Below are 19922 nucleotides of genomic sequence, written 5' to 3' on the forward strand. Positions count from 1 at the left end.
TGTATATACATACACACACACACACACACACACACACTGTACTATATGCTGTATACACACACATATACATGCTTTGGTGGCAAAGTGCATAAAGAGTTGTACTGTTTACTTAATGACTTTTGTATTTCCAGGCATACATGAGACTAGGGAGAAGAGACCTGGTATTTGTTAGTAACTATGTGGTTCTTAAGGAGTTGTACTGTTAACCCAATGGTGGTGCCTCTCTGGTGGGCCAAGTCCACCAGCTACCCTGAGGGAGAAAGATGGGCAATTTCCCTCTGAAAAACCACTGGAGAGTCAGCTATGAGTCAATTCCAACTCAAAGGCAATAAGTTTGAGAATTTTGACCAGTTCCTGAGTTCCAGTTAATGCACTTGGCTGAAATGGAGATTCAAATCCAACTATGGGAATCTTAAAAGAAAGGCTCAAACGTTTACTTAAAAAAAAAAAGCCACTGAAAAAGAGCCAAATTCTGCTCTAACACACAGGGGCTAGAAAGAGGAGTTGATTACTACAACAGGTCATTGTCCTGTCCTGTTTTCATACACAGCATTACAAATGTTCTCTCTAAAAAGTTTGTTTTGTGTATCCCATGGATAGCCAGAAGAGCAAAAATGATGTCGTGAAGAGGGTGTAGTTAGAGTGCTCTTTGCAGGTAAAAGTGATGAGGCTTCACCTCATGTAATTCAGGCATGTTGCTAGGAGGAGCTGTTCCTTGGAGAGGAACATGATGAAAGATGGAGGGTCAGTGAAGGAGAGGAGGGCACTGGACCAGATGGTTTGAAAAAGTTACCGCCTCACAGGAAATGTGAGGATGTCTCAGGATAGGACAGGATTCAGATCTGTTGTTCATAGGATCGCCATGGGTCATACTCAACGGCACCTAATAATATATATCATTGCAGTTAATTCACAGAAAAGTAGTATTATAATTATTAGTATTATCTAGTGAGACTTCTAGAGGATCTCTAGTGGCATAGTCCACGGAGAGTTGCACTGCTAATCAAAGGCTTTGCCTTTCTGGTGGTTCAACTCTATCAGTGGTTCCACAGAAGAAAAATGGCAGTCTCCTCCTATACCATTTACAACATTGTGAACCCAATGGAAGGACAGATATGAGTTTATTCCGATTCAATGGCAATGAGTAGTGAGGGAGTCAGACTTCCTAGGAATGTTATTAAGAGGGGCTAGTCACTGGAGCCTTAATTTATGGTCTTTACTGAGTACTTAATGTGAGGAGAGAACTGTCTTTTAGATTACTTCTTATGTATGTGCAAACTGGTAGTCTTTTCCATTACTTCCTATGTATGTGAAAGTTGGACAGTCAATGAGGATAACACAAGAAGAATCTAAGCCTTTGAATTGTCATGTTGGAGCATAATATTGAATATCATATGGACTCCTAAAAGAACAAACAAATCTGTTTTGAAGAAAGTGCAGCCAGGGTGCTCCTTAGAAGCAAGGAGGATGAAACTTCGTTTCATATGCTTTGGGTGAGTTGTTAGGAGGGGCCAGTCCTCAGGAAAAGACATCATGATTGGCAGAGTGGAGGGTCAGTAAAAGAAAGGAGGACCCTCAAAAAGACGAGTCAACAGAGTAACTATGTCAAGGATGGTGAGAATGGTGTATGTTAGGACAAGATTCTGATCTGTTGTTCATAGGGTCACAATGAGTTGTGAACAACATGATGGTATCTAACAACAACAGTCCTTGGAGGTAGACCGTTTAAAAGGAATATATGATTAGGTATTATCTGTATGACAACAGTCCAGGATAAGAGTTGCATAGTAAAGTGGACAGGGGTGGAAGTGGGGAATTGCACAACAATGAAATAATGGGGTGTTGTGACTTTTTTTAAGAGACAAGCAAACTGGGGGTGGGTGGGCAGGGAGGAAAATGTGTAACAATGAATGAATGGAAATCCAAGTTCTCTATAAACTTTCATTAAAATATAATAATTTTTTTTAAAGTAAATAGTGATGTAGAAGAAGACTCTTAATGAGAGGGATTGACACATTGACTAAAACAGTGGGTTTAAACACATAAGAGATTGTGAGGATGGTGCAAGCAAGATTGGTTAAAATTTCCTTCTGTTTTCCACAGAATCACTATGAATTGGAGCTGATCTGACGGCACGTCTTGTGGCCTAGTGGTAGAAGCTGCACTGTAATCTCAAAGACATGTGATTTGAATGCCCCAACTGCTCCAAAGGAGAAGGATGTGTAGTCTCCTCCTGTGAAATTTATCACCTCTGCAAATCCATGAGAGAACCAGCTATGGGTTAGTTCTGATTCAATGGCACACAACAACAACATGGATTGCCAAAAGAACAAACAGGTAAGTCTTGAAAACAGTGCAATTAGAATGCTCTTTGGAGGCAAGGATGGTAAAAACTTTGTCTCACAACCTTCAGGCATGTTGTTAGGAAGGGCTGGTTCTTGGAGAAGGGCACCATGCTTGGAAAGGTGGAGTATCAATGAAAGTGAGGAAAACGTCAATGAGATAGATTGCCACAGTGACTGCAGCAATGGGGTTAAGTGTGTCAGAGATGATTAGGATGACACAAGATAGGTCAGGGTTCAAATCTGTTGTTCATAGGGTTACTGTGAGTTGTATTTGACTCAATGGCACCTACCAACAATTTTGTCAATGGAATCCTGGAACCTAACAACAACTTTGCCAATGCATTAATCAAAAGAGAAGTATGGTATTGTATATGTGTTTATACACTGTTATTGTATATGCGTTGTTGTGTAGAGTCAGAATCAACCCGTATCTGATCCCCTGGCTGGTTTACAGAGGCAGTTAATCACACTGGAGGAGACTGCCCATCCTTCTTCCATGGAGTAGCTAGTGGCCTCAAACTGCATGCCTTTGGACCTGTTGCATAGCTTCTTGCCACTAGGCAACCAGAGCTCCCAATTTTGGAGGAAAAAAAAAGAAAAGGAGGCAGAGCTAGTCTTTACTGAGTAGTAACTGTGATGAGAGAACTATGTTAAATTCTATATGTTGTTAGTGCCGTTGAGTCACTTGTGACTCATAGCAACTCTGTGTACAACAGTTCTGAAGCCTGACCTGTCCTGAATCAGTCTCACTGATTCCAACACATCTACATCTATTGCCCTAGTTACAGTAGCAATCAATCTTATCCCGAGTTGTCTTCTCCTGTGCTGTGTCTCCAACCTTCTGAGAGTGATGTCTTTCTCCAAGGATTAGTCCCTCATGGCCATGTGCCCAAAGTATGTAAGACGGAGCTTCAAAATCCTAGCCTTCAAGTAGAAATTTGGTTTTACGCTCTCCAAGACAGACTTACTAGTTTTCTTGGTGGTCCATGGTATGTTCAAGACTATTCTCCAGCACCACAACTCAAAGGCATCAATCCTTTGTCATTGTCCAGCTCCCTGATGCATAGCAAGTAATTGCAAAGATCATGGACTGGATTAGGTATATACTTTACTCTCTAGACTGATATCATTGCTTCTCAGTACTCTAGAAAGATTGCTAACAGCAGATTTATCTAATGCACTTTGTCTTTTGATCTCCTGACTGCTGACTGTGGAGCCAGACAAGCTGAAACTGTTAACAACCTCAGTCTCTTTTCCATCCATCATAGTGCTGCCCAGTGGTGAGAATCTTTGTGTTCTTGATGTTGAACTTCAATCCATATTGAAGACTACAGTCTTTGACCTTCTGCACCAAGCAATTCAGATCCTCCTCCGTTTCAGCAAGCAAGAGTGTGTCATCTGTGTAACATAGGTTGTTGATCAGTCTTTCTCCAATCCTGATTCCACATTCTTCCTCATAAAGCCCAGCTTCCCGAATGATCTGTTCTGCATATAGATTGAAAAGATACGGAGACAGGACACAACCTTGACACACTTCCTTCCTGATTTTGAACCATGCAGTGTTCCCTTGCTCTGTTCTGAGGACTGCTTTATGGTCCAAGTATAGGTTTTGTATAAGCACAATCAAGTGTTCTAGGATTCCTATAAATAAACCACGATTTGTTTTCAAGAAACAACATATGATCAAGAGGCAATGATGGTGAAGGAGGAAGTTTAGGCTGCTCTGAAGGACTTGGCAAAAAATAAAGCCCCAGGAATTGATGGAATGCCAATTGACATATTTCAACAAATGGATGTTGCCCTAGATATACTCACCAAATAGTGCCAAGAAATCTGGAGGACAACCACTTGGCCAACTGACTGAAAGAGATCCATATTTATTCCCATTCCAAAAAAAGATTACCCAACAGAGTGTGGAAATTATCGTACAATAATACTCATATCACACACAGGCAAAATCTTACTGGATATTATCTAGAATAGTACATTGACAGAGAACTACAAGAAATACAAGCTGGGCTTAAAAGAGGCCTTGGCACTAGAGACATCATCAACAATGTTAGATGGATCTTGGCAGAAAGCAAAGAGTACCAGAGGGATATCTTTCTGTGCCATCAAATTCTATATAGGTTGATCCAATTGCCTCTTAGAAACCCAAGGAGGTCAGTGTTGTTATTGGCCTCATTCACATAGTAAACCCAGGTAATATGACTCCAGTGTCTCTAATCCACTATATGAATTTCACCTAACCTTCCCCTAAAAAAAAAGCTGTAACTGGCCTTGTAGTCTTCTTGCTGTAGTTGACTTGCATGATGACATGAAAATGTTAAAACTTTCACTGCTGTGAATTTGAGCAACCCACCAAAACTCTGTTCTCGCATTTTATGATTCTGATTCCAGAAAAACCAGTGCCTAATCTGGAGATCGGTAAAATTCCCTCTGTCACCCTGATCCTCTCAAAAAACCCCACAGCTGTTTATAAGAAATTTACATGCTGAAAGCTCTTTCCTAACTTAAAGCAGCTTACAACAATTAACACATGGGAAGGCAGAGGAAAATTCCGAGTCTCGTTTTAATAAAATATACTTTTCTCATCAAAATATTTTGATAGCATAGCAAAGGAAATGTGTGCTCATTAAAGTTTAATGAGTTGTCTCTCTCTGCCATTTTCCATGTGAGGATTACACACTGTGACTCACGCCTGGTGAGTGCTGGGAATAGTTACTGTAACTGGGTGCACAATGCAACCCAATCTCAATCTTTATTGGCACAAGAATGAATGAAATCCCAGATGAGATCCATGAGGATGTACCCAGAGACCCATATGATTTGGTTCACAATGAGATTTTTTTTACCCCATTTCCATGGAAGTAACCAAAATTTGAACTCAGAAAGATGGACTCAATTTTGTGGTGGGTTGGAACAAGTAAGAATAGAAGGGGATCAACTACTCTGGTGGGAACTAAGACTATCCCAAAGCTGAGCTAGGAACTCCCAGGGGAAAAGTGCTCTTGGCAAAGGTAGTGAAGAGTGGAGAGGGAGTAAAGAGTTTCCAACTCTTAGGAGGACCATTGACGGTAATATTACAATTGTACTCTAAAATCTATTTTGAAGCCTCTCCATCCACAGAGTGAATTACAAAGCTCTCATCACAAACTTTTAGATTCTTCTCAAAACACATCTGAGTAGCTTTTTTAATGTCATCTTTAGCAGTTTTTAAGAACTAATTTTTTTAAAGTCTATCTCCAGTGCTTCCTTGTGAGTCAACTGTGGGTCTACTTGAACCTCCAACTTTTTAGTTAACTGTCTGAAAAGTTAAATCTTTGCGCCATGCAGGGATGCTGAGCTGTGAACTCATTGAATCACCATGCAACCCTATGAAAGGAGGTACTGTCATTATATCTATCTGATAGGTAGAAACACAGGTTGGGAGAGGTTAGAGGATTTTTCTAGTGTTGTACAGTTATTTTGGGGTTTTTTTAAGAGAAAAGCAGTTTGTTAATTCAGAGACCATTTTTGGTCCCAGGGACCATGTTTTTACCATGTGCTATGATGCACTATCCTCTCTGGACCTTTTAGATTTTTCATCTATAATGTGGGATTACAATAAAAACACCAACCTCATAGAATAATATCCAAACCAAACCCATTGCTATCTAGTTGCTCTGACTTGTAACAATTCAGTAAGACAGACCAGAACTGCTCCATAGAGGTCCCATGGCTATAAATATTACAGAAGGAAAGGGGCTGGTATGTTTCACCTACAGACTATTCAGTTAGCAGCAGTGTTTAACCACTATGCTACCAGGGATCCTTTTATACAGGCCCCTCCCGGCACTAAACCTGCTGCCCTAGAACAGATGCTTTCTCATAGTGACCCTCTACATTCATTCACAGACATCCAGTGGATTCTACCTCATAACCACTCTCTATGGAGTTTCTGAGGGTATAAATCTTTGACTTTTTGTTTATTTTTATTACTGTTATTTTAGTTAAAGTTTACAGGGAGGATGGGTTTTCAAACATTCATTGATACACATTTTCTTCCCTCACCCCTCTACTCTCCCCCAGTTCATTCTGTAATGCATGTCTTGTTTTTTTGTCAATTGCCATACACACAATGTCCAATCATCCATCCTCAGTCTCTCCCTTCTCCCCATTCAGTGTAGTGGTCATAAATTCCATTTAACCCAGCTATCTCACTAATGGGAATATACTCTAAAGAAACTAGGACTGTGATGCAGACAGATATATGCACACACATAATTATTGCAGCATTATTCATAATAGTGAAGAGATGGATGCAGCCCAACTGTCTGTCAACAAATGAATGGATAAACAGACTGTGGTATCACAATAGAATATTAAGCAGCACTGTAAAACTATGAACTTGTTAAATACTACATATCATGGATGAATCTGGAAGACATACTGCTGAGTAAAATATCTCAGTTACAAAAGGACATTTACTACATAGGGTCACTGTTTTAAAAATAGGAAGGACACCAGGGAGAGGAGGAAGTGTGTAAATCTTAAGGGGAGGAGACTTCTCATCTTTCTCCCTCAGAGAAACTGGTGGATTTGAACTTCCAGAAACTCAGGATCTCTTGGTTAGTAGTTCAACTCATTGGTTACTGTGCCAACCAGAGCTGCCCACTGTTTTTCATCTTTACAGGAGAAGACTGTCACATTTACCTGCCACAGATCATCTGGTGGGTTCACACTGCTAACCTCTCAGCAGCTGAGTGCTTTAACCACTGTGCCAAGAGAGCTCTCCTGTAGGATGCAATGAGGTTTAAAGAAGATCATTCAGGGAAACTATCTAATTAAGTGCTTTTGAAAAGTCATAGTTGCTTTTATTACTATTACCTTGTGTGTTTGTCTCATCTCATCTTGCTTCTTGAACTGGAAACCAAGGAAAAAGATATTCTTGTCCTTGTGGTCACATTCTGTGGTCTCTCACCGTGTTTCACTCTGCCCGACACATTCATGGACAATAACTTTATGAGGTCCAGTCATCTGTAGGCCTCTCACAGGTTCAGGAAGATTGAAGGAGGTATTCTAGAATTTACCTAGAATTTGAGGACCTGTCCTAAATAAATCTAGACCCCTTCTACACTTTGGTTTTTCAGTTTTATTGCACTTTACTAGCCCTCCTCTCCCTCCTCTGCCTCAGTCACTTATGAGAAGCCAAACTTTATACCAACTATTATATGAAAACCCTTGTTCAGGAATTGAAGGAATTACAGATTTGTAAATTAGGATTTCTCTTGTGGCAGATCCCAGAAAATGAGCTGTTTGTTCCCTGCAAGACAGGAGACAGGAGACAGCAAGGGGCCCCCTACAGAGAGAGTGTTACTTCCTGAGCTAGAGTTCACCCTCAGGCATCAAGGTTAATAGTTAAGGGTAAACCAAATTCTTGCATTTGTGAACCCCTCCTTCCTGAGTCAAGCAGAAGGTTTTCTATAGAAAGAGCTTGGCTTCATTTGCATTTAATTCTCTTTGTGATTTACTTCCTGGTAATTTTCAATAAAGATACAGAGAAGCTTGGCTTGGGGTCTTCAGTTGAGAACTGCTGGCCTCCTGTTTTATGCTCTCTGCTCTATCACATTCCTGGCTGTTTGTCTCTTTATTAATAATTATAAAATTATTCCATTCCTTGGGACCCTCGGTCTGCAACAGTCATTCAGGACAGTGTTCTCATCTTGGTGGTGTATTTCATATCTCCAGTCTGCAAAGCAGATCTCAGGTCCCCATTTCAGGACCCAGACTTTCTGGACTTGGGCCCTTTCAGAGCTAAAGGACACTTGGGTGATTTTTAGGATGCCTGGTGCTCTCCTAAAACACACAGCTTACCAAGGTCAGATTTAGTTTGTCTTTGAGGCTACATATATTCTTGGGGACAATTTTCACATTGACACTCATCCTGTTGCTAAACTAACTTGATACTGTATAGGAAGAGAAGGTGCATCTCTCTCACGATTGAGTCCCTGTCAAAGGTCCTACTATCCCCTCCTCGAAGCACTTTGCCTCCAAGAACAGCATCCATAATACCTTTGTTCAAGGATCAGTCAGTAAAAAACCCCAATTCTTTAAAAAAAACATAGCTCAACTCTTTGCTCAGGTTAGTGAACTTGTAGGATAAGGTATTTTAATTCTGCTCCTGGGGAATTTAACTGCCTTATGAATCTGCCCGGATGATGACTAACAAACCTTCAAATGAATAATTACCAGAAGATGAGAGTTATTATTATTACTTCCTTTATACATGTAGCTTCTTATCAGTGGTACAATTAAACTCTACGTTAGACTGTGGTTTGAATGCATCACCACTTGAGAGCCTTTCTCCTGAGACATTCATGGGGACCAGCCACTGGATCATAATTAGGGAGAGCACAGGGGCCTGGGTCATGGCAGGTGGTGTGTGCCCACTTGCTTGCCCTTGAATCTTTGCTTTGGCAATTATGAGTAGTCAGTCATCTCTTGAGATCTGATAGGATATAATCATATTCATAATGAAATATGATATGAGCAGCCTATCAGTTGAGAGCAAATTTCCTTGGGAGAATGACTTACATCAAATGTATAATTATTCCGGCAAAGTTCTCTTGTTTTCTGCTCATTTTGGATCCTCATCTTCTGACTTCTTGTCCTTTGAACTTGAACCAATGGTCTGATGTATTGTCTGTCTGACAATCTTGGATTCCCTGCAGAGGCAGCTATGATTCAGGAGAATCCTCTGAATTAACATTTGACCCATGGACTTCAGACTTGACAGTCTTTGCAATTTCATGAATTTTGAGATAAATATCTTTTTATAGACATATATGTATATACACACAAATACAAATACTCATATAAATATAACAACCAAAAAATTCATTGCCCTTGAGTCAGAACCAGCTCATAGCTAACCCTCCAGTAGGTTGTCAGAGGCTATAATTTTTAAGGGAGGAGATTGCCCTTTTTTCTTTCTTTCTCAGGGTTGTTATTCTTATGTGCTGTCAAGTTGCCTGTGACCCAGAGTGACCCTATGTATAGCAGCTCTGAAGCCTGCCCTACCCTGAGCCGGTCTCACTGATTCTGACACGCCTACCCTCATTGCTCCAGTTACTGAATCAATCCGTTTCATCCAGGATCTTCCTCTCCAGCACTGTCCCTCCACTCTTCCAAGTATAATGTTCTTCTTCAAGGACCGGTCTCTTCTGGCCACATGCCCAAGATATGTGAGATGGAGCTTCAAAATCCTCGTCTCCAAGGAGAAAACTGGTTTCACCCTCTCCAAGAGAGACTGATTTGTTTTCTTAGCAGTCCATGGTTGTTCAAGACTCTTCTCCAGCACCACAATTCAAAGGCATCAATTATTCTATCCTCCTTAGCTCTCTGGTGCATAGCAAATAATAGTAAAGACCATGGCCTGGATTAGGGGCACCTTAGTTTCTAGACTGACATTGTTGCTTCTCAGTACTCTGAAGAGTTCCCAGACAGCAGATCTTCCCAATGCAATTCATCTTTTGATTTCCTGACTGCTAGTGCCAAGAGCAAGCTGTAACTGTTAACAACCTCAATCTCTTTTCCATCCATCATCGTGCTACTAACTGGCCCAGTGTTAACAATCCTTGTCTTCCTGATGTTGAGCTTCAACCCATATTGAAGACTACAGTCCTTGACCTTCTGCAGCAAGCTCTTCAGGTCCTCCTCAGAGTAGTTGGTGGATTTGAACTGTGTGTCTTTGGGTTGGCAACACAGCTCTTTACCACTAGATTGTTGTGTGATTCATAGCCTTTGAAAACCCACTGAAGGACTCAGTTATGAATTGGTTCTAACTCAAAGGTACATAATATCAGTTACATGGTGGTGTCAAAGGTACATAGCATCAATTACCTGATAGTATGTGTGTAGAAATATATAGATACACATATATATGCCCCCCCGCCCCACACACACACTTGGTTTTGCTTCCTATAGACATCAGCCTTTGAACAATTCTTACCCTCATTTCCCTGTTTCACATTTGTCTCTGGTTCTGCCATCACACTCTGCCATTCTTACTTTCAGCTTCTGTCTCAGGCCTTTTGTGCAAAGTGTGTGTAAAGGGCCTACCTGTGTGTGGTATGTGGTGAGAGAGCCAGACATATGGTGGTTTAAGCTTTTCTGGAGATAAAGAACCTGGCATTCTGCTCCTTGACAGGCATGGGCACCTGTACGTCTGGTCTGACCTTGCCCAGGACCTATATATTGGTGTTTTAGGAGTTGTCCAAACAGGGCCAACACACATAGGGCAGTGAGGGGGCTGGATTCAGCTTGAATCCCGAAGCCTGTAGGGTGGGATTCCAGCTCACTGCTTGTTTCCTGTGGAAACAGGACAAATTAGAGCCTCTCTGTTCTTCAGTGGTCTTGTCTGTAAAAACGGAGGTATTAGTCCTGCCTAACTTATAAAGTTGGTGGGTGTTGAAAATGGATTGATGCACATGAGGTACTTTGAGAACAGTGCCTGGGGCTCAATAAGTATGCAACGAGGGCTGCAATTTTGAATGCTACATTATAGTTATTACCTTTACAAATGACTCACAGAGAAGGTCCTTTAAGAAAGAACACACCTCCGGAGGGTCATTTAATATGTAATACGCTTGATAAAATTCTGATGGCCTTTTTTTCAGAAATATAGCTTAATGGATTTGAGCTAAGCACTCTTAGCCTCTTCAACAAAAGATGTTCTCCAGAGTGGAGGAGAGATCTATAAGCATGAGGGGTCACAGCTGAGGTTCCTGCAGGAGGCCCCGGGCTCCCACGCACTGGGCAAGGAGACATCTCAGGGATGGGGCTACAGATGCCAGCAGGCCAGTGCTCCTGGCCCACTCCTTCTTCTTACAGTCCTGCCTGCCCTTGACTCTGTGGACAAGGGCCTTGAGCTCTTTGGCAGAGATTTCTGGTGGTAGCTGGTAAGACAGCATTAAAACTATTAGCAAAATTACAAGTCAGAAAAGCAGTTTATCTTAGTGATTGGTGGGTGGGTAGAGGCTGTTGACTGGCAAATACAAGAAGAAATTTTCTGGGGGTGGTTCAAACCCTCTACATCTTAATTAGGCTGGTGGTTATAAGGGTGCACACCTATGTAAAAAGTCCAGCTCATCAAGCCATAATTCCAATATGTGCATTTTACTGCACAGCGATTATGCCCCAATTAAAGCTTACTAGCCAAAATGCAAGTGGGAGTTTATACAGGCAGCTCATACATCATGCACCCTGCCTGACCCACTTTATTCTGGAGACAGAGAGAGTTCTAAGTCTCTGCACTCATTACACATCTTTATCTTCCTCCACAAGTGTGTTTATACCCACAGGTTATATTTATATCTGCAGCCACATCTATATATTTAAATCTGGAGGAGAGAGAGGAGTTATATGTGTGTGTCTATATAAAGGACAGTTTGCTTCTTTCAAAGAACAAGAGGATCCTGGCTTCGTTTTTCAGAACAGTACACATACTTTTGTTACCTCATTAACAATTTTGTCTGAAATGTTAACCCTCACCTTGATGACGACCTTAGGGATCTTCAGCACAATGGCCTTCTGCTTGGCCAGGACATCACTGGTCTCTTTGACTCGGGCAGTGACGAAGAAGTGCAGGGAGGCCTGCTCCAATAGCTGGCCCATGTACTCGCCAGCACTGATCAGCACTATCTTCTTCTTGACTGGAAAGAGAAAAAACCCAACACATCAGGAATCAAGACAGGAAACAGGATCTGTCTTCTTTCTCTAAGGTCCACATTTCCCCCCATATTCACAAGGCAGCAACAAGGGGCCAAATAAAGGTAAGGAACAAATAGAATAGTCAATCAGGGACAAGCTCTCCTGCTTCTTGGGACAAAGAATGTATTGGAAATGTAATATTCAGTAGACTCTTCCTAGAGAAGATATGCCAAACTTTGGGAACAAAGCATTCATTGTTGTAAAATAGAATACTACCACCAGAAACCAGAAACCTGGTCATTCCAACTGGTGGCAAATCCATCTGTGTCAGAGCAGAGCTGTAGGCTCCCTAGGGTTTTCATTGGATGGGTTTTTGGAAGTTGATCACCAAGCCTTTCCTCCAAAGAACATCTGGGTAGATTAGAACTACATCCTGGAGGGCCTTTATATTTAAAAGTTGGGCCTGAGGGATTCTATTTTAATCCTTTATTACTATATTTTGGAGGAACATTCTTCTAAGTCATGCAGCATTCTGTTCAATTTGCTGTGCTGAGGTAATCTGGGTTTGCTGTGACACTGAACCTTGTGCCATTGTGATCTCAAATACCATAATGGAACAACTGAGACATAGGTGTGCCAATCACCACGATGGCTCCCCATTCTGGGCAGTGGAGGAAAACTATAGCAGTTGTCCCCAGGCCTGATCACTCCCTGAGAAACCTGATGGTGCCAAGGTTTGCCAGGACAAAGACCAGACCAAATAATAAATCATGCTAAGGACCTGGGTCTGGTCACAAAAGCCCTGACCTGAGTTAATTAATGGCCCAAGTTCCGAGAGGTACCATCTTCCCTAGCCATTCCCAAGACCTCTATAGAAAGAAACTGCCCCTAACTGCGGGTGCATCATTCTGACTTTCTCTGCTCCTGGTCACTTGGCTTCCCTCCCAGACCATGAAATAAAGGCCTGTTCATTTCTTGGGACCAGTTTCTTTCTTCCTGTCTCTCACAATCAACATTTTTTCTAACAGGCAGTGTTTGGTGGAACTTCCAAATTGATTCAGATTTGGAAGCAGAAGTGGCATCCACTTCCTAAACTACATACCTCTTTAAACTCTATGAACTTGGAGAAATGACAATAGTTGTAGAAAGACTTCAGGACGTTTGTTCATATATATATAGGTACATATATGTATATACATACACACACACACACACACACACATATGGAGAGAGAGAGTGAGAGAGGAGCGAAAGGGCTCTTGTATTTAAAAGTCAGTTGGGCTCGAGGGTCTAGTGTTATTTTATTTTCGAGAAACATTCTTCTAAATTGTACAGCATTCCTCTGTCAATCTGCTGCACTGAGGTAATCTGAGTTTGCTGTGATGCTGAACATTGCCATTGGGGGGGGTCAAATGCCAGAATGGCTGCCCCTGGTGGACAGTGTTTGATGGAGCTCCCAGTTTAAGACAGCTTGGGAGACAGGAGTGGCATCCACTTCCTAAACCACATCCCTCTTGAAACCCTATAAATTAGGAGAAACAACAATACTTATAGAAAGGCTTCAGGCCTTTTGTTCATAGGGTTGTTATGAGTCATGCTCAACTCAAAGGCAATCAACAACAACCAACCTTTCAGTTACTTCTTGCAACACCCAGAGTTCCTGAGCACAGGACACTCTGGAGGACTTGCTATGCCCAGGCTCTGTGGGCTCCAGCACAGCTGTGAACCACAGCAGTCCTACCCTCACAGTCCACATTTTCTCCTCAGCCGTTTCATCTACCCCCTGTGTCATGTGTGCTTTTCTTTCCTGCTTAAGAGAAATGAGCATTTTGTTAAGACTAGCTCTTGCCCAAAGTTTTCAACCCTCTCACACCCCAACTAAAAATGAGACCTGTGCGCCAAATGCAAATCGCCTGTGTGGGGACCAGTGAGGAGTGGCCCCGGCTCCCCTCCAACCATCATCTAGGCTGTGAACAAGGATTCCAGCTTGTGGTTCTGTCTGGCTGCACGTTCCCTCTCCCACTTTCAGCAGCCCATGGAGCAGAGGGTAGTTCTCTAGCTAGGACCCTGCACAGCAGCAGCCTGCTGGGGGGGGGGGAGTCAGGCTGCAAGGGGCGGGGGAGGGGAGTGGTGATGACTCACTGCTCTGTCCCACGCACACACTTAGTACAGCTGCCGTAAATGTCTCCACTGTCTCCCTGTCCAATCTAGAGCTTCTGCCAAAGATCCCTCCTTCAGCTCAGGAGCCTGTTTTAGCTCTGCAGATTGAGTAACAGACTCCTATCAATGAGGGAATGCTGTAAGAGTTGGGCATCTCAGGGTGGTGGTCCACCAGGACTCACACTGGCTCCAGGCAGGGTACATCAGGCCATCTGTGACCCATGGCCGGGATTCTGAGACCCTGGGCTTGATCTGTAGTAGTTTGCCCTGGGAACCATGAAGCCAGGGAGGTGTCTCTCTGGACAGTGCCTTCACTATAGTTTCTCCACAGATAAGCACCTGCCATTAGCCCTTTAATGGAGTAGCCCTCAAACTCATTCCACATTATGATCATGCAGGGACACTGAGGAATCTTCGTGCAGAGTCCCACTCCAAAATCACAAAACCCAAACAATAATATTTTGTAAAATCTTCACCAGGTTCTAACATGCCGCCAGAACCAATAAGCACCAAACCAGCTACCAGTGAGCCCATGGAAGCAGCCCCACACAGAACCTCTGCCTAATGGAAAATGGAGGCCCTTATTGATACAGTGAGTTTGCTTGCTGCTACCGGAAAGGCTGGAGGTTCGAGTCCACCTAGAAGTGACTCAGGAGACAGCACATTCAAAGAATTGGTCACTGAAAAATCTATGGAGCACTACTATCCTGTGACACACATGGGGTGGGCATAAATCAGAATCAACTCAAGAGCAAATGGCTAAGTGGGAAGCAATTTTTGGCCTTCTATGCTCATCCCTCACTGCAATAACCGTGAGGTCCTCAGAGCAGCAGCATTCCATCTTCTGGAACGTTGCTGGAACACAGAGTCCCTGACCATGCACCACGTTCCCCCAGTCCTGTTGACTCATGACTTGAATTTCAGTAAAATTCTTAGATGATATTTTTAAATTCCAAATGGCATAGAGAAATAGATTGTTTCAGTACCGACCCGTAGCTGACCCTCCAGTGAGTTTTTAGAGGAAGTAAATTTCACAGAAGGAGATTGCCCATCCTTGTCCCATTGAGCAGCTGCTAGATTCAAACTTCATGCCTTCAGAACTGGAGCACAGCTTCTTAGCACTAGGCCACCAGGGCTCCACGGATATAAAGACAAGTGGGTCTAACAGCAGATGGAGCAGAGTTCGAAAAGTGTCATGATGGCCTCAGTTTTAACACAGAACAAGCTGGATCCTGGGAACCCTCTTTATCCCTGTCAAACCAGACTGATTTTTCCCCTGCCAAGGGACATCTGGCAATATATGGAGACATATGTGCTTAGCACTCTTCTTGGGGGTGAGTACTACTGAAACTTAGTGGGTAGAGACCAGAAATGCTCAGCTTCCTTCTAATAAAAGGATACTTCAAGAAAGAAGTATCTCATAAAAAATGCCAGTAGTGTTGAGGTTAAGAAGGCCTGCTCTAACCCAAGAGGAGTTATTAGAATGCAATTGGTTCATCCTAGACAAATGCTTAAGAACTGGCTTGATTCCTGGAGCAGTTCTGTGCCATCTAAAAGCCTCTGAAGCTATGAACCTGGCTTGACCTTGGCTTCAAATTCTAACTTCTTGAACAACTCACTTGTTTTGTCTTCTTTAGATATGGCCCTGAACTCTGCTCTCTCCATGGCTCACCCAGCAATTAGTGTCCGGATGGATAAGGCTCTGGCCTCAAGGGGATACAACCTGGGATGAGCTCATATGGCCTGTTTTTACTTCGTTTCAGATTAGCTCTGACAGAAGGACAGAATGACAAGTTTTGAAAAGCACACATTTTGCCTCTAGAACTCTCTGGTAACAATAATAAATGGACTTCCTCTGGCTATTTCTCCAAGGGATTTATTTGGCCGCTCAGTTCTGCTAGCTGGTGGGATATACCTGACATCCACCTTTCCATTTTTCTTTTAGAGACTTTGGTTGACTTTACAATCTTAGCAACAGGACTTCTTTATTTTCCAAGATAGAAAATTCCCAAGATCACAGAACTAAAGAAACTGGGCTGTGCTTCAGAGCCCAAGAGAACAGTGCTCCTGAAATAGTATGTTATGTAAGAGCTGTTTTGCCACTGAACAAGAAATTGTTCTAGATAAAGTTTATTAAACGTGGCAAGAGAAAGAAGAATAGATTTTCACTATGTGAGTGGTGGAGCTGGGATGCTGCCAATATCATTTACGGTGTCTGGGGAAAGCCAGGGAGACACAGAATGGAGCTGTCTCATCTCTTTTCCAAAAAGCAAAGAACACTAAATATATCCAAGTGGAAATGATAGCACCTTTGAAGGTAGTGGAAGGTTTAAGTTATTCATATCTTCCAGCTGACTCCAGCTCACACATTCCCCTTTAATCATCAATCTGGAAAGTATGCCTTCGATTCAACTTGGAAAACTTTCTTTTCAGTAGGACCACTTAGAAGACTATGCTTTGACCTGCTTGATCTAAGTCTGGAGTTATGTTTATTTCTGCAATGTAGATAGCACTTTATTGCATATGACTAATGTTATTATGTTAGGAAGCTCTGGTGGCCTTGTGGCAAGAAGCTGCACTGCAGTCCTGAAGTCACACAGTTCCAGGTCACCAACTGCTCTGCAGGAGGATATGCAATCTCCTCCTGTGTGATTAACTGCCTCGGAAAACCTGCTGGAGAGTCAGCTATAGGTCGGTTCCAACTGTGCAGTACACAACATCCTGAAGGATATAGAAAAGTCTCCAGTTTCCTTCAAATTTTTAAGAGAAGCCCTTGGGATGAGCCAACTGGCTGGGAACTGTGTTACTACTGAGATAGGCTTTAGATTTAATCAACTGTCCTTAAAGAAATGACATGGGTAACAGCTTCTTATCTTCTGTGGGGGAGATCCATTTGAACCCAAGCCAATGCATCTCCTGAGCAGGCACCATTCATCTGTCATTGAAGGTGTGTGAGTTGCTATGACACCCAAGAGGTTTCAGTAGAGCTTCCAGACTAAGAAGAGCTAAGAGCCTGAAGATTGCCATTAGTAAGTAGAGTAATGAAAATGTGAAAGACCAAAATGGTCCAGTTTACAATCCATTGTGAGGATGCTGCAGGATCAGACAGCATTTCATTCCATTGTATGTGAGTTCGCCTTGAGCAGCTATCAAGAGCAACCTGCCTTACTAATTTTAACCCATGTGCTGCCTTTAGGGAGCCCTGGTGGTGTAGTCCATAGGGAGTTATGGACTACTCCCTCAGGTGGTTTCAAATTCAGTGGCTACTTTGTGAGAAAAAGATGAGCAATCACCTCTTGTTTAATTCGCAGCCTTAAAAACTCACCGGAAGGTCATCTATGAGTCCATTCCAACTCAATGTTAGTGAGTTTAAGATTTTATTGTATAAGAGAAGAAGGAAGAGATTGAGTGATAGGATTATTGCGATGTGGGTAAGGTTGGCTTGTATTTCCCTGTCTTGGGGACTTAGGGCAGTACCCATTCTGGACTCCAGGTATGGGACAAGGATATGGAGACCAGCCTACTTAGGTCCTCCTTTTACAGAAAACTGCCTCACTGTCACTGCCTAACTGAACCTGGGTTTTATTATCTGTTTCTAATTGCTCTATGTGGTTTTAAGTAAATCTTACTTTCATGTCTCAATTTTCCAGATGTAAAAGTGCTGAAAATTGGCATTTGCTGTGTGCCTTATGTACTAAGCATTCCACAAATACTGTCACCTTTAGATTTCTCCATACCTTCTTTTCTCATACCTCACAGCTCATCCCTTATACATCCAAGAGCCTCTGCCTCCAGAATGTTATTGTGCAATTAATGTCCTAGTTTGCCCTTCACACGCAGGCAGAACTGTACCTGATGGATGAGAATGGTATTCAAGTACCAAGGTAGTATGTTTTTGTTATGTTCTGTCAAGTTGCTTGCAGCTCATAACGACCCTATGTACAACAGCTCTGAACCCTGCTCTATCCTGAGCCAACATTATTATCTCTGACACATCCATCCCCATTACCCCAGTGACTGAATCAATCCATCTCATCCAGGGTCTTCCTCTCTTGCATTGTCCCTCAACCCTCCCAAGCATCATGTCCCTCTCTAAGAACTGGTCCCTCCTTGCAATGTGCCCAAAGAATCTTTGCCTCCAAGGAGCAGCATAGTTTCACCCTCTCTAGACTGAACCTGTTTTTCTTCTACCAGTCCACAGTATATTCAGTACTCTTCTCCAGCACCACAGAGCAAAGGCATCAATTCTTCTATCATCCCTAGTCATTGTCCAGCTTTCTGATAGCAATTTTAGTGTTTTTGGGGAGAGTGGACTTTATTGTCTGGAGCATTAAAGTACAAGTCAAAGTTTTTTATTAGAGCACAGGGATGAGAAGAAAGAGAAAAGAGGTAGAAATGTGAGTAAAATATTAATGGTTAATTAGCGAGTTACATCCTCAAAGGGATGGATGAACCTTTCTCCCTGAAAGGAGATTTGGAGGGAAAGCTGTGTGCCCCTGAGATGAGTTTCTATTTATAACACCCTTTTCTGGGTGGGCAGCAGGGCTGGCGTTTGACCAGTGAGATGAGGTCACAGAGAGCTCACAGTTTAGTAGGTGGTTCCCATTCTAGTCCCTGATTTCTGATGCCATTCATGTGTCCAAGGTGTCCATTACTTCTGATATCACTCATGTGTCCAAAGCACCAATTCTGTGCAGTCAATATTGGCTTCCTGGTTCTGATAGCTTAATTTCCTAAGCATGAAATTTTTCCTCTTTTCTTCATTCTAATCCTAACAAGATGATGTACAGATCTGATGATACCTCCACCACAACCACCACCATTTCTTCTCTGAATGCATCTACTGATCCTTCAACGTCAATCTGTACTTCATCTAAAGTATCCTCAGCATAGACCTTCCAAACTTAAATTAGACCATGCTGCACTACTATTCAAAACCTTCTGATGACTCCTCATTCCACTTGCAAATAAAGCCAAAATCATTACAAGAACTTGCAATTCTTTCCATGGCTTGTATTCCTTGTTGTCACCCTTGCCACTCTTGCTCAAGGTCTTCTTGCTGATCATTGAACACATCAAAATACTCTTGCCTCAGGATACTTTCACTATAGCTTCATCTGATAGTAATGCTATTCCAGGTATCCAGAGACTTCATTCCTACCCTCTATGTTGAAGTTCACCTTATCAGAGAGGTTTTTCCTGACAACCTCACTTGACCAGCACCTCATCCACTCTTAAACCTGCTGCATAACTTCCATCGCTCTTCGAACCCTCAGCAGATGATGCATTCACTGCTTGCTTATTTATCATTTGGCACCCCTCTAGACTGTAAACTCCTTGAGGGCAAGGACCTGTTTTATTTGTTGCTGCAGCTCAGATTGCTTAAGTGACTCACTTAGAGCTGCACAGCTAGAAGGCAGCTTGGTCACAAAACATACCCAAATTTGCCAGACCCCAAAGTCCAGACTCTCTACTTCCAATATGCCTGACTTTTCTAAAAAACTATATGATTGTTCTCTTCTGTAATCCTTTATGTTGATTCCTTTTGTTTTTCCCCTGTAACATTTACCTTTCATGAAAGGTAGGAAAGATGCTAAGTCTTCTAGTTTCCAAAGAAAATATCAGCATGATCTAATTATTACCCAGAAGCAAGATTTCTTCTTTTAAATTTGGGCTCAATTTTTTGTAATTGGTAATTTCAAGAATAGTTTCTTATTTTCTGGG

The 19922-nt window shown here is 42.4% G+C and overlaps 1 protein-coding gene across 1 annotated transcript in view; it reads right to left on the reverse strand.

Moving 5' to 3' along the window:
• The window catches only part of F13A1 (coagulation factor XIII, A1 polypeptide), a 302545-nt gene that overhangs the window by 30404 nt on the left and 252219 nt on the right, over positions 1 to 19922 (reverse strand). Inside the window, exon 12 of the mRNA XM_006888734.1 lies at positions 11880 to 12040. Coding sequence (XP_006888796.1) covers positions 11880 to 12040 — 161 coding nt within the window. The remainder of the gene's footprint in view (positions 1 to 11879; positions 12041 to 19922) is intronic.

This window comes from Elephantulus edwardii, unplaced genomic scaffold, assembly GCF_000299155.1.
Source record: "Elephantulus edwardii isolate Elephantulus edwardi_28Jun2011 unplaced genomic scaffold, EleEdw1.0 scaffold00071, whole genome shotgun sequence".
Classification (NCBI taxonomy): Eukaryota; Metazoa; Chordata; class Mammalia; order Macroscelidea; family Macroscelididae; genus Elephantulus; species Elephantulus edwardii.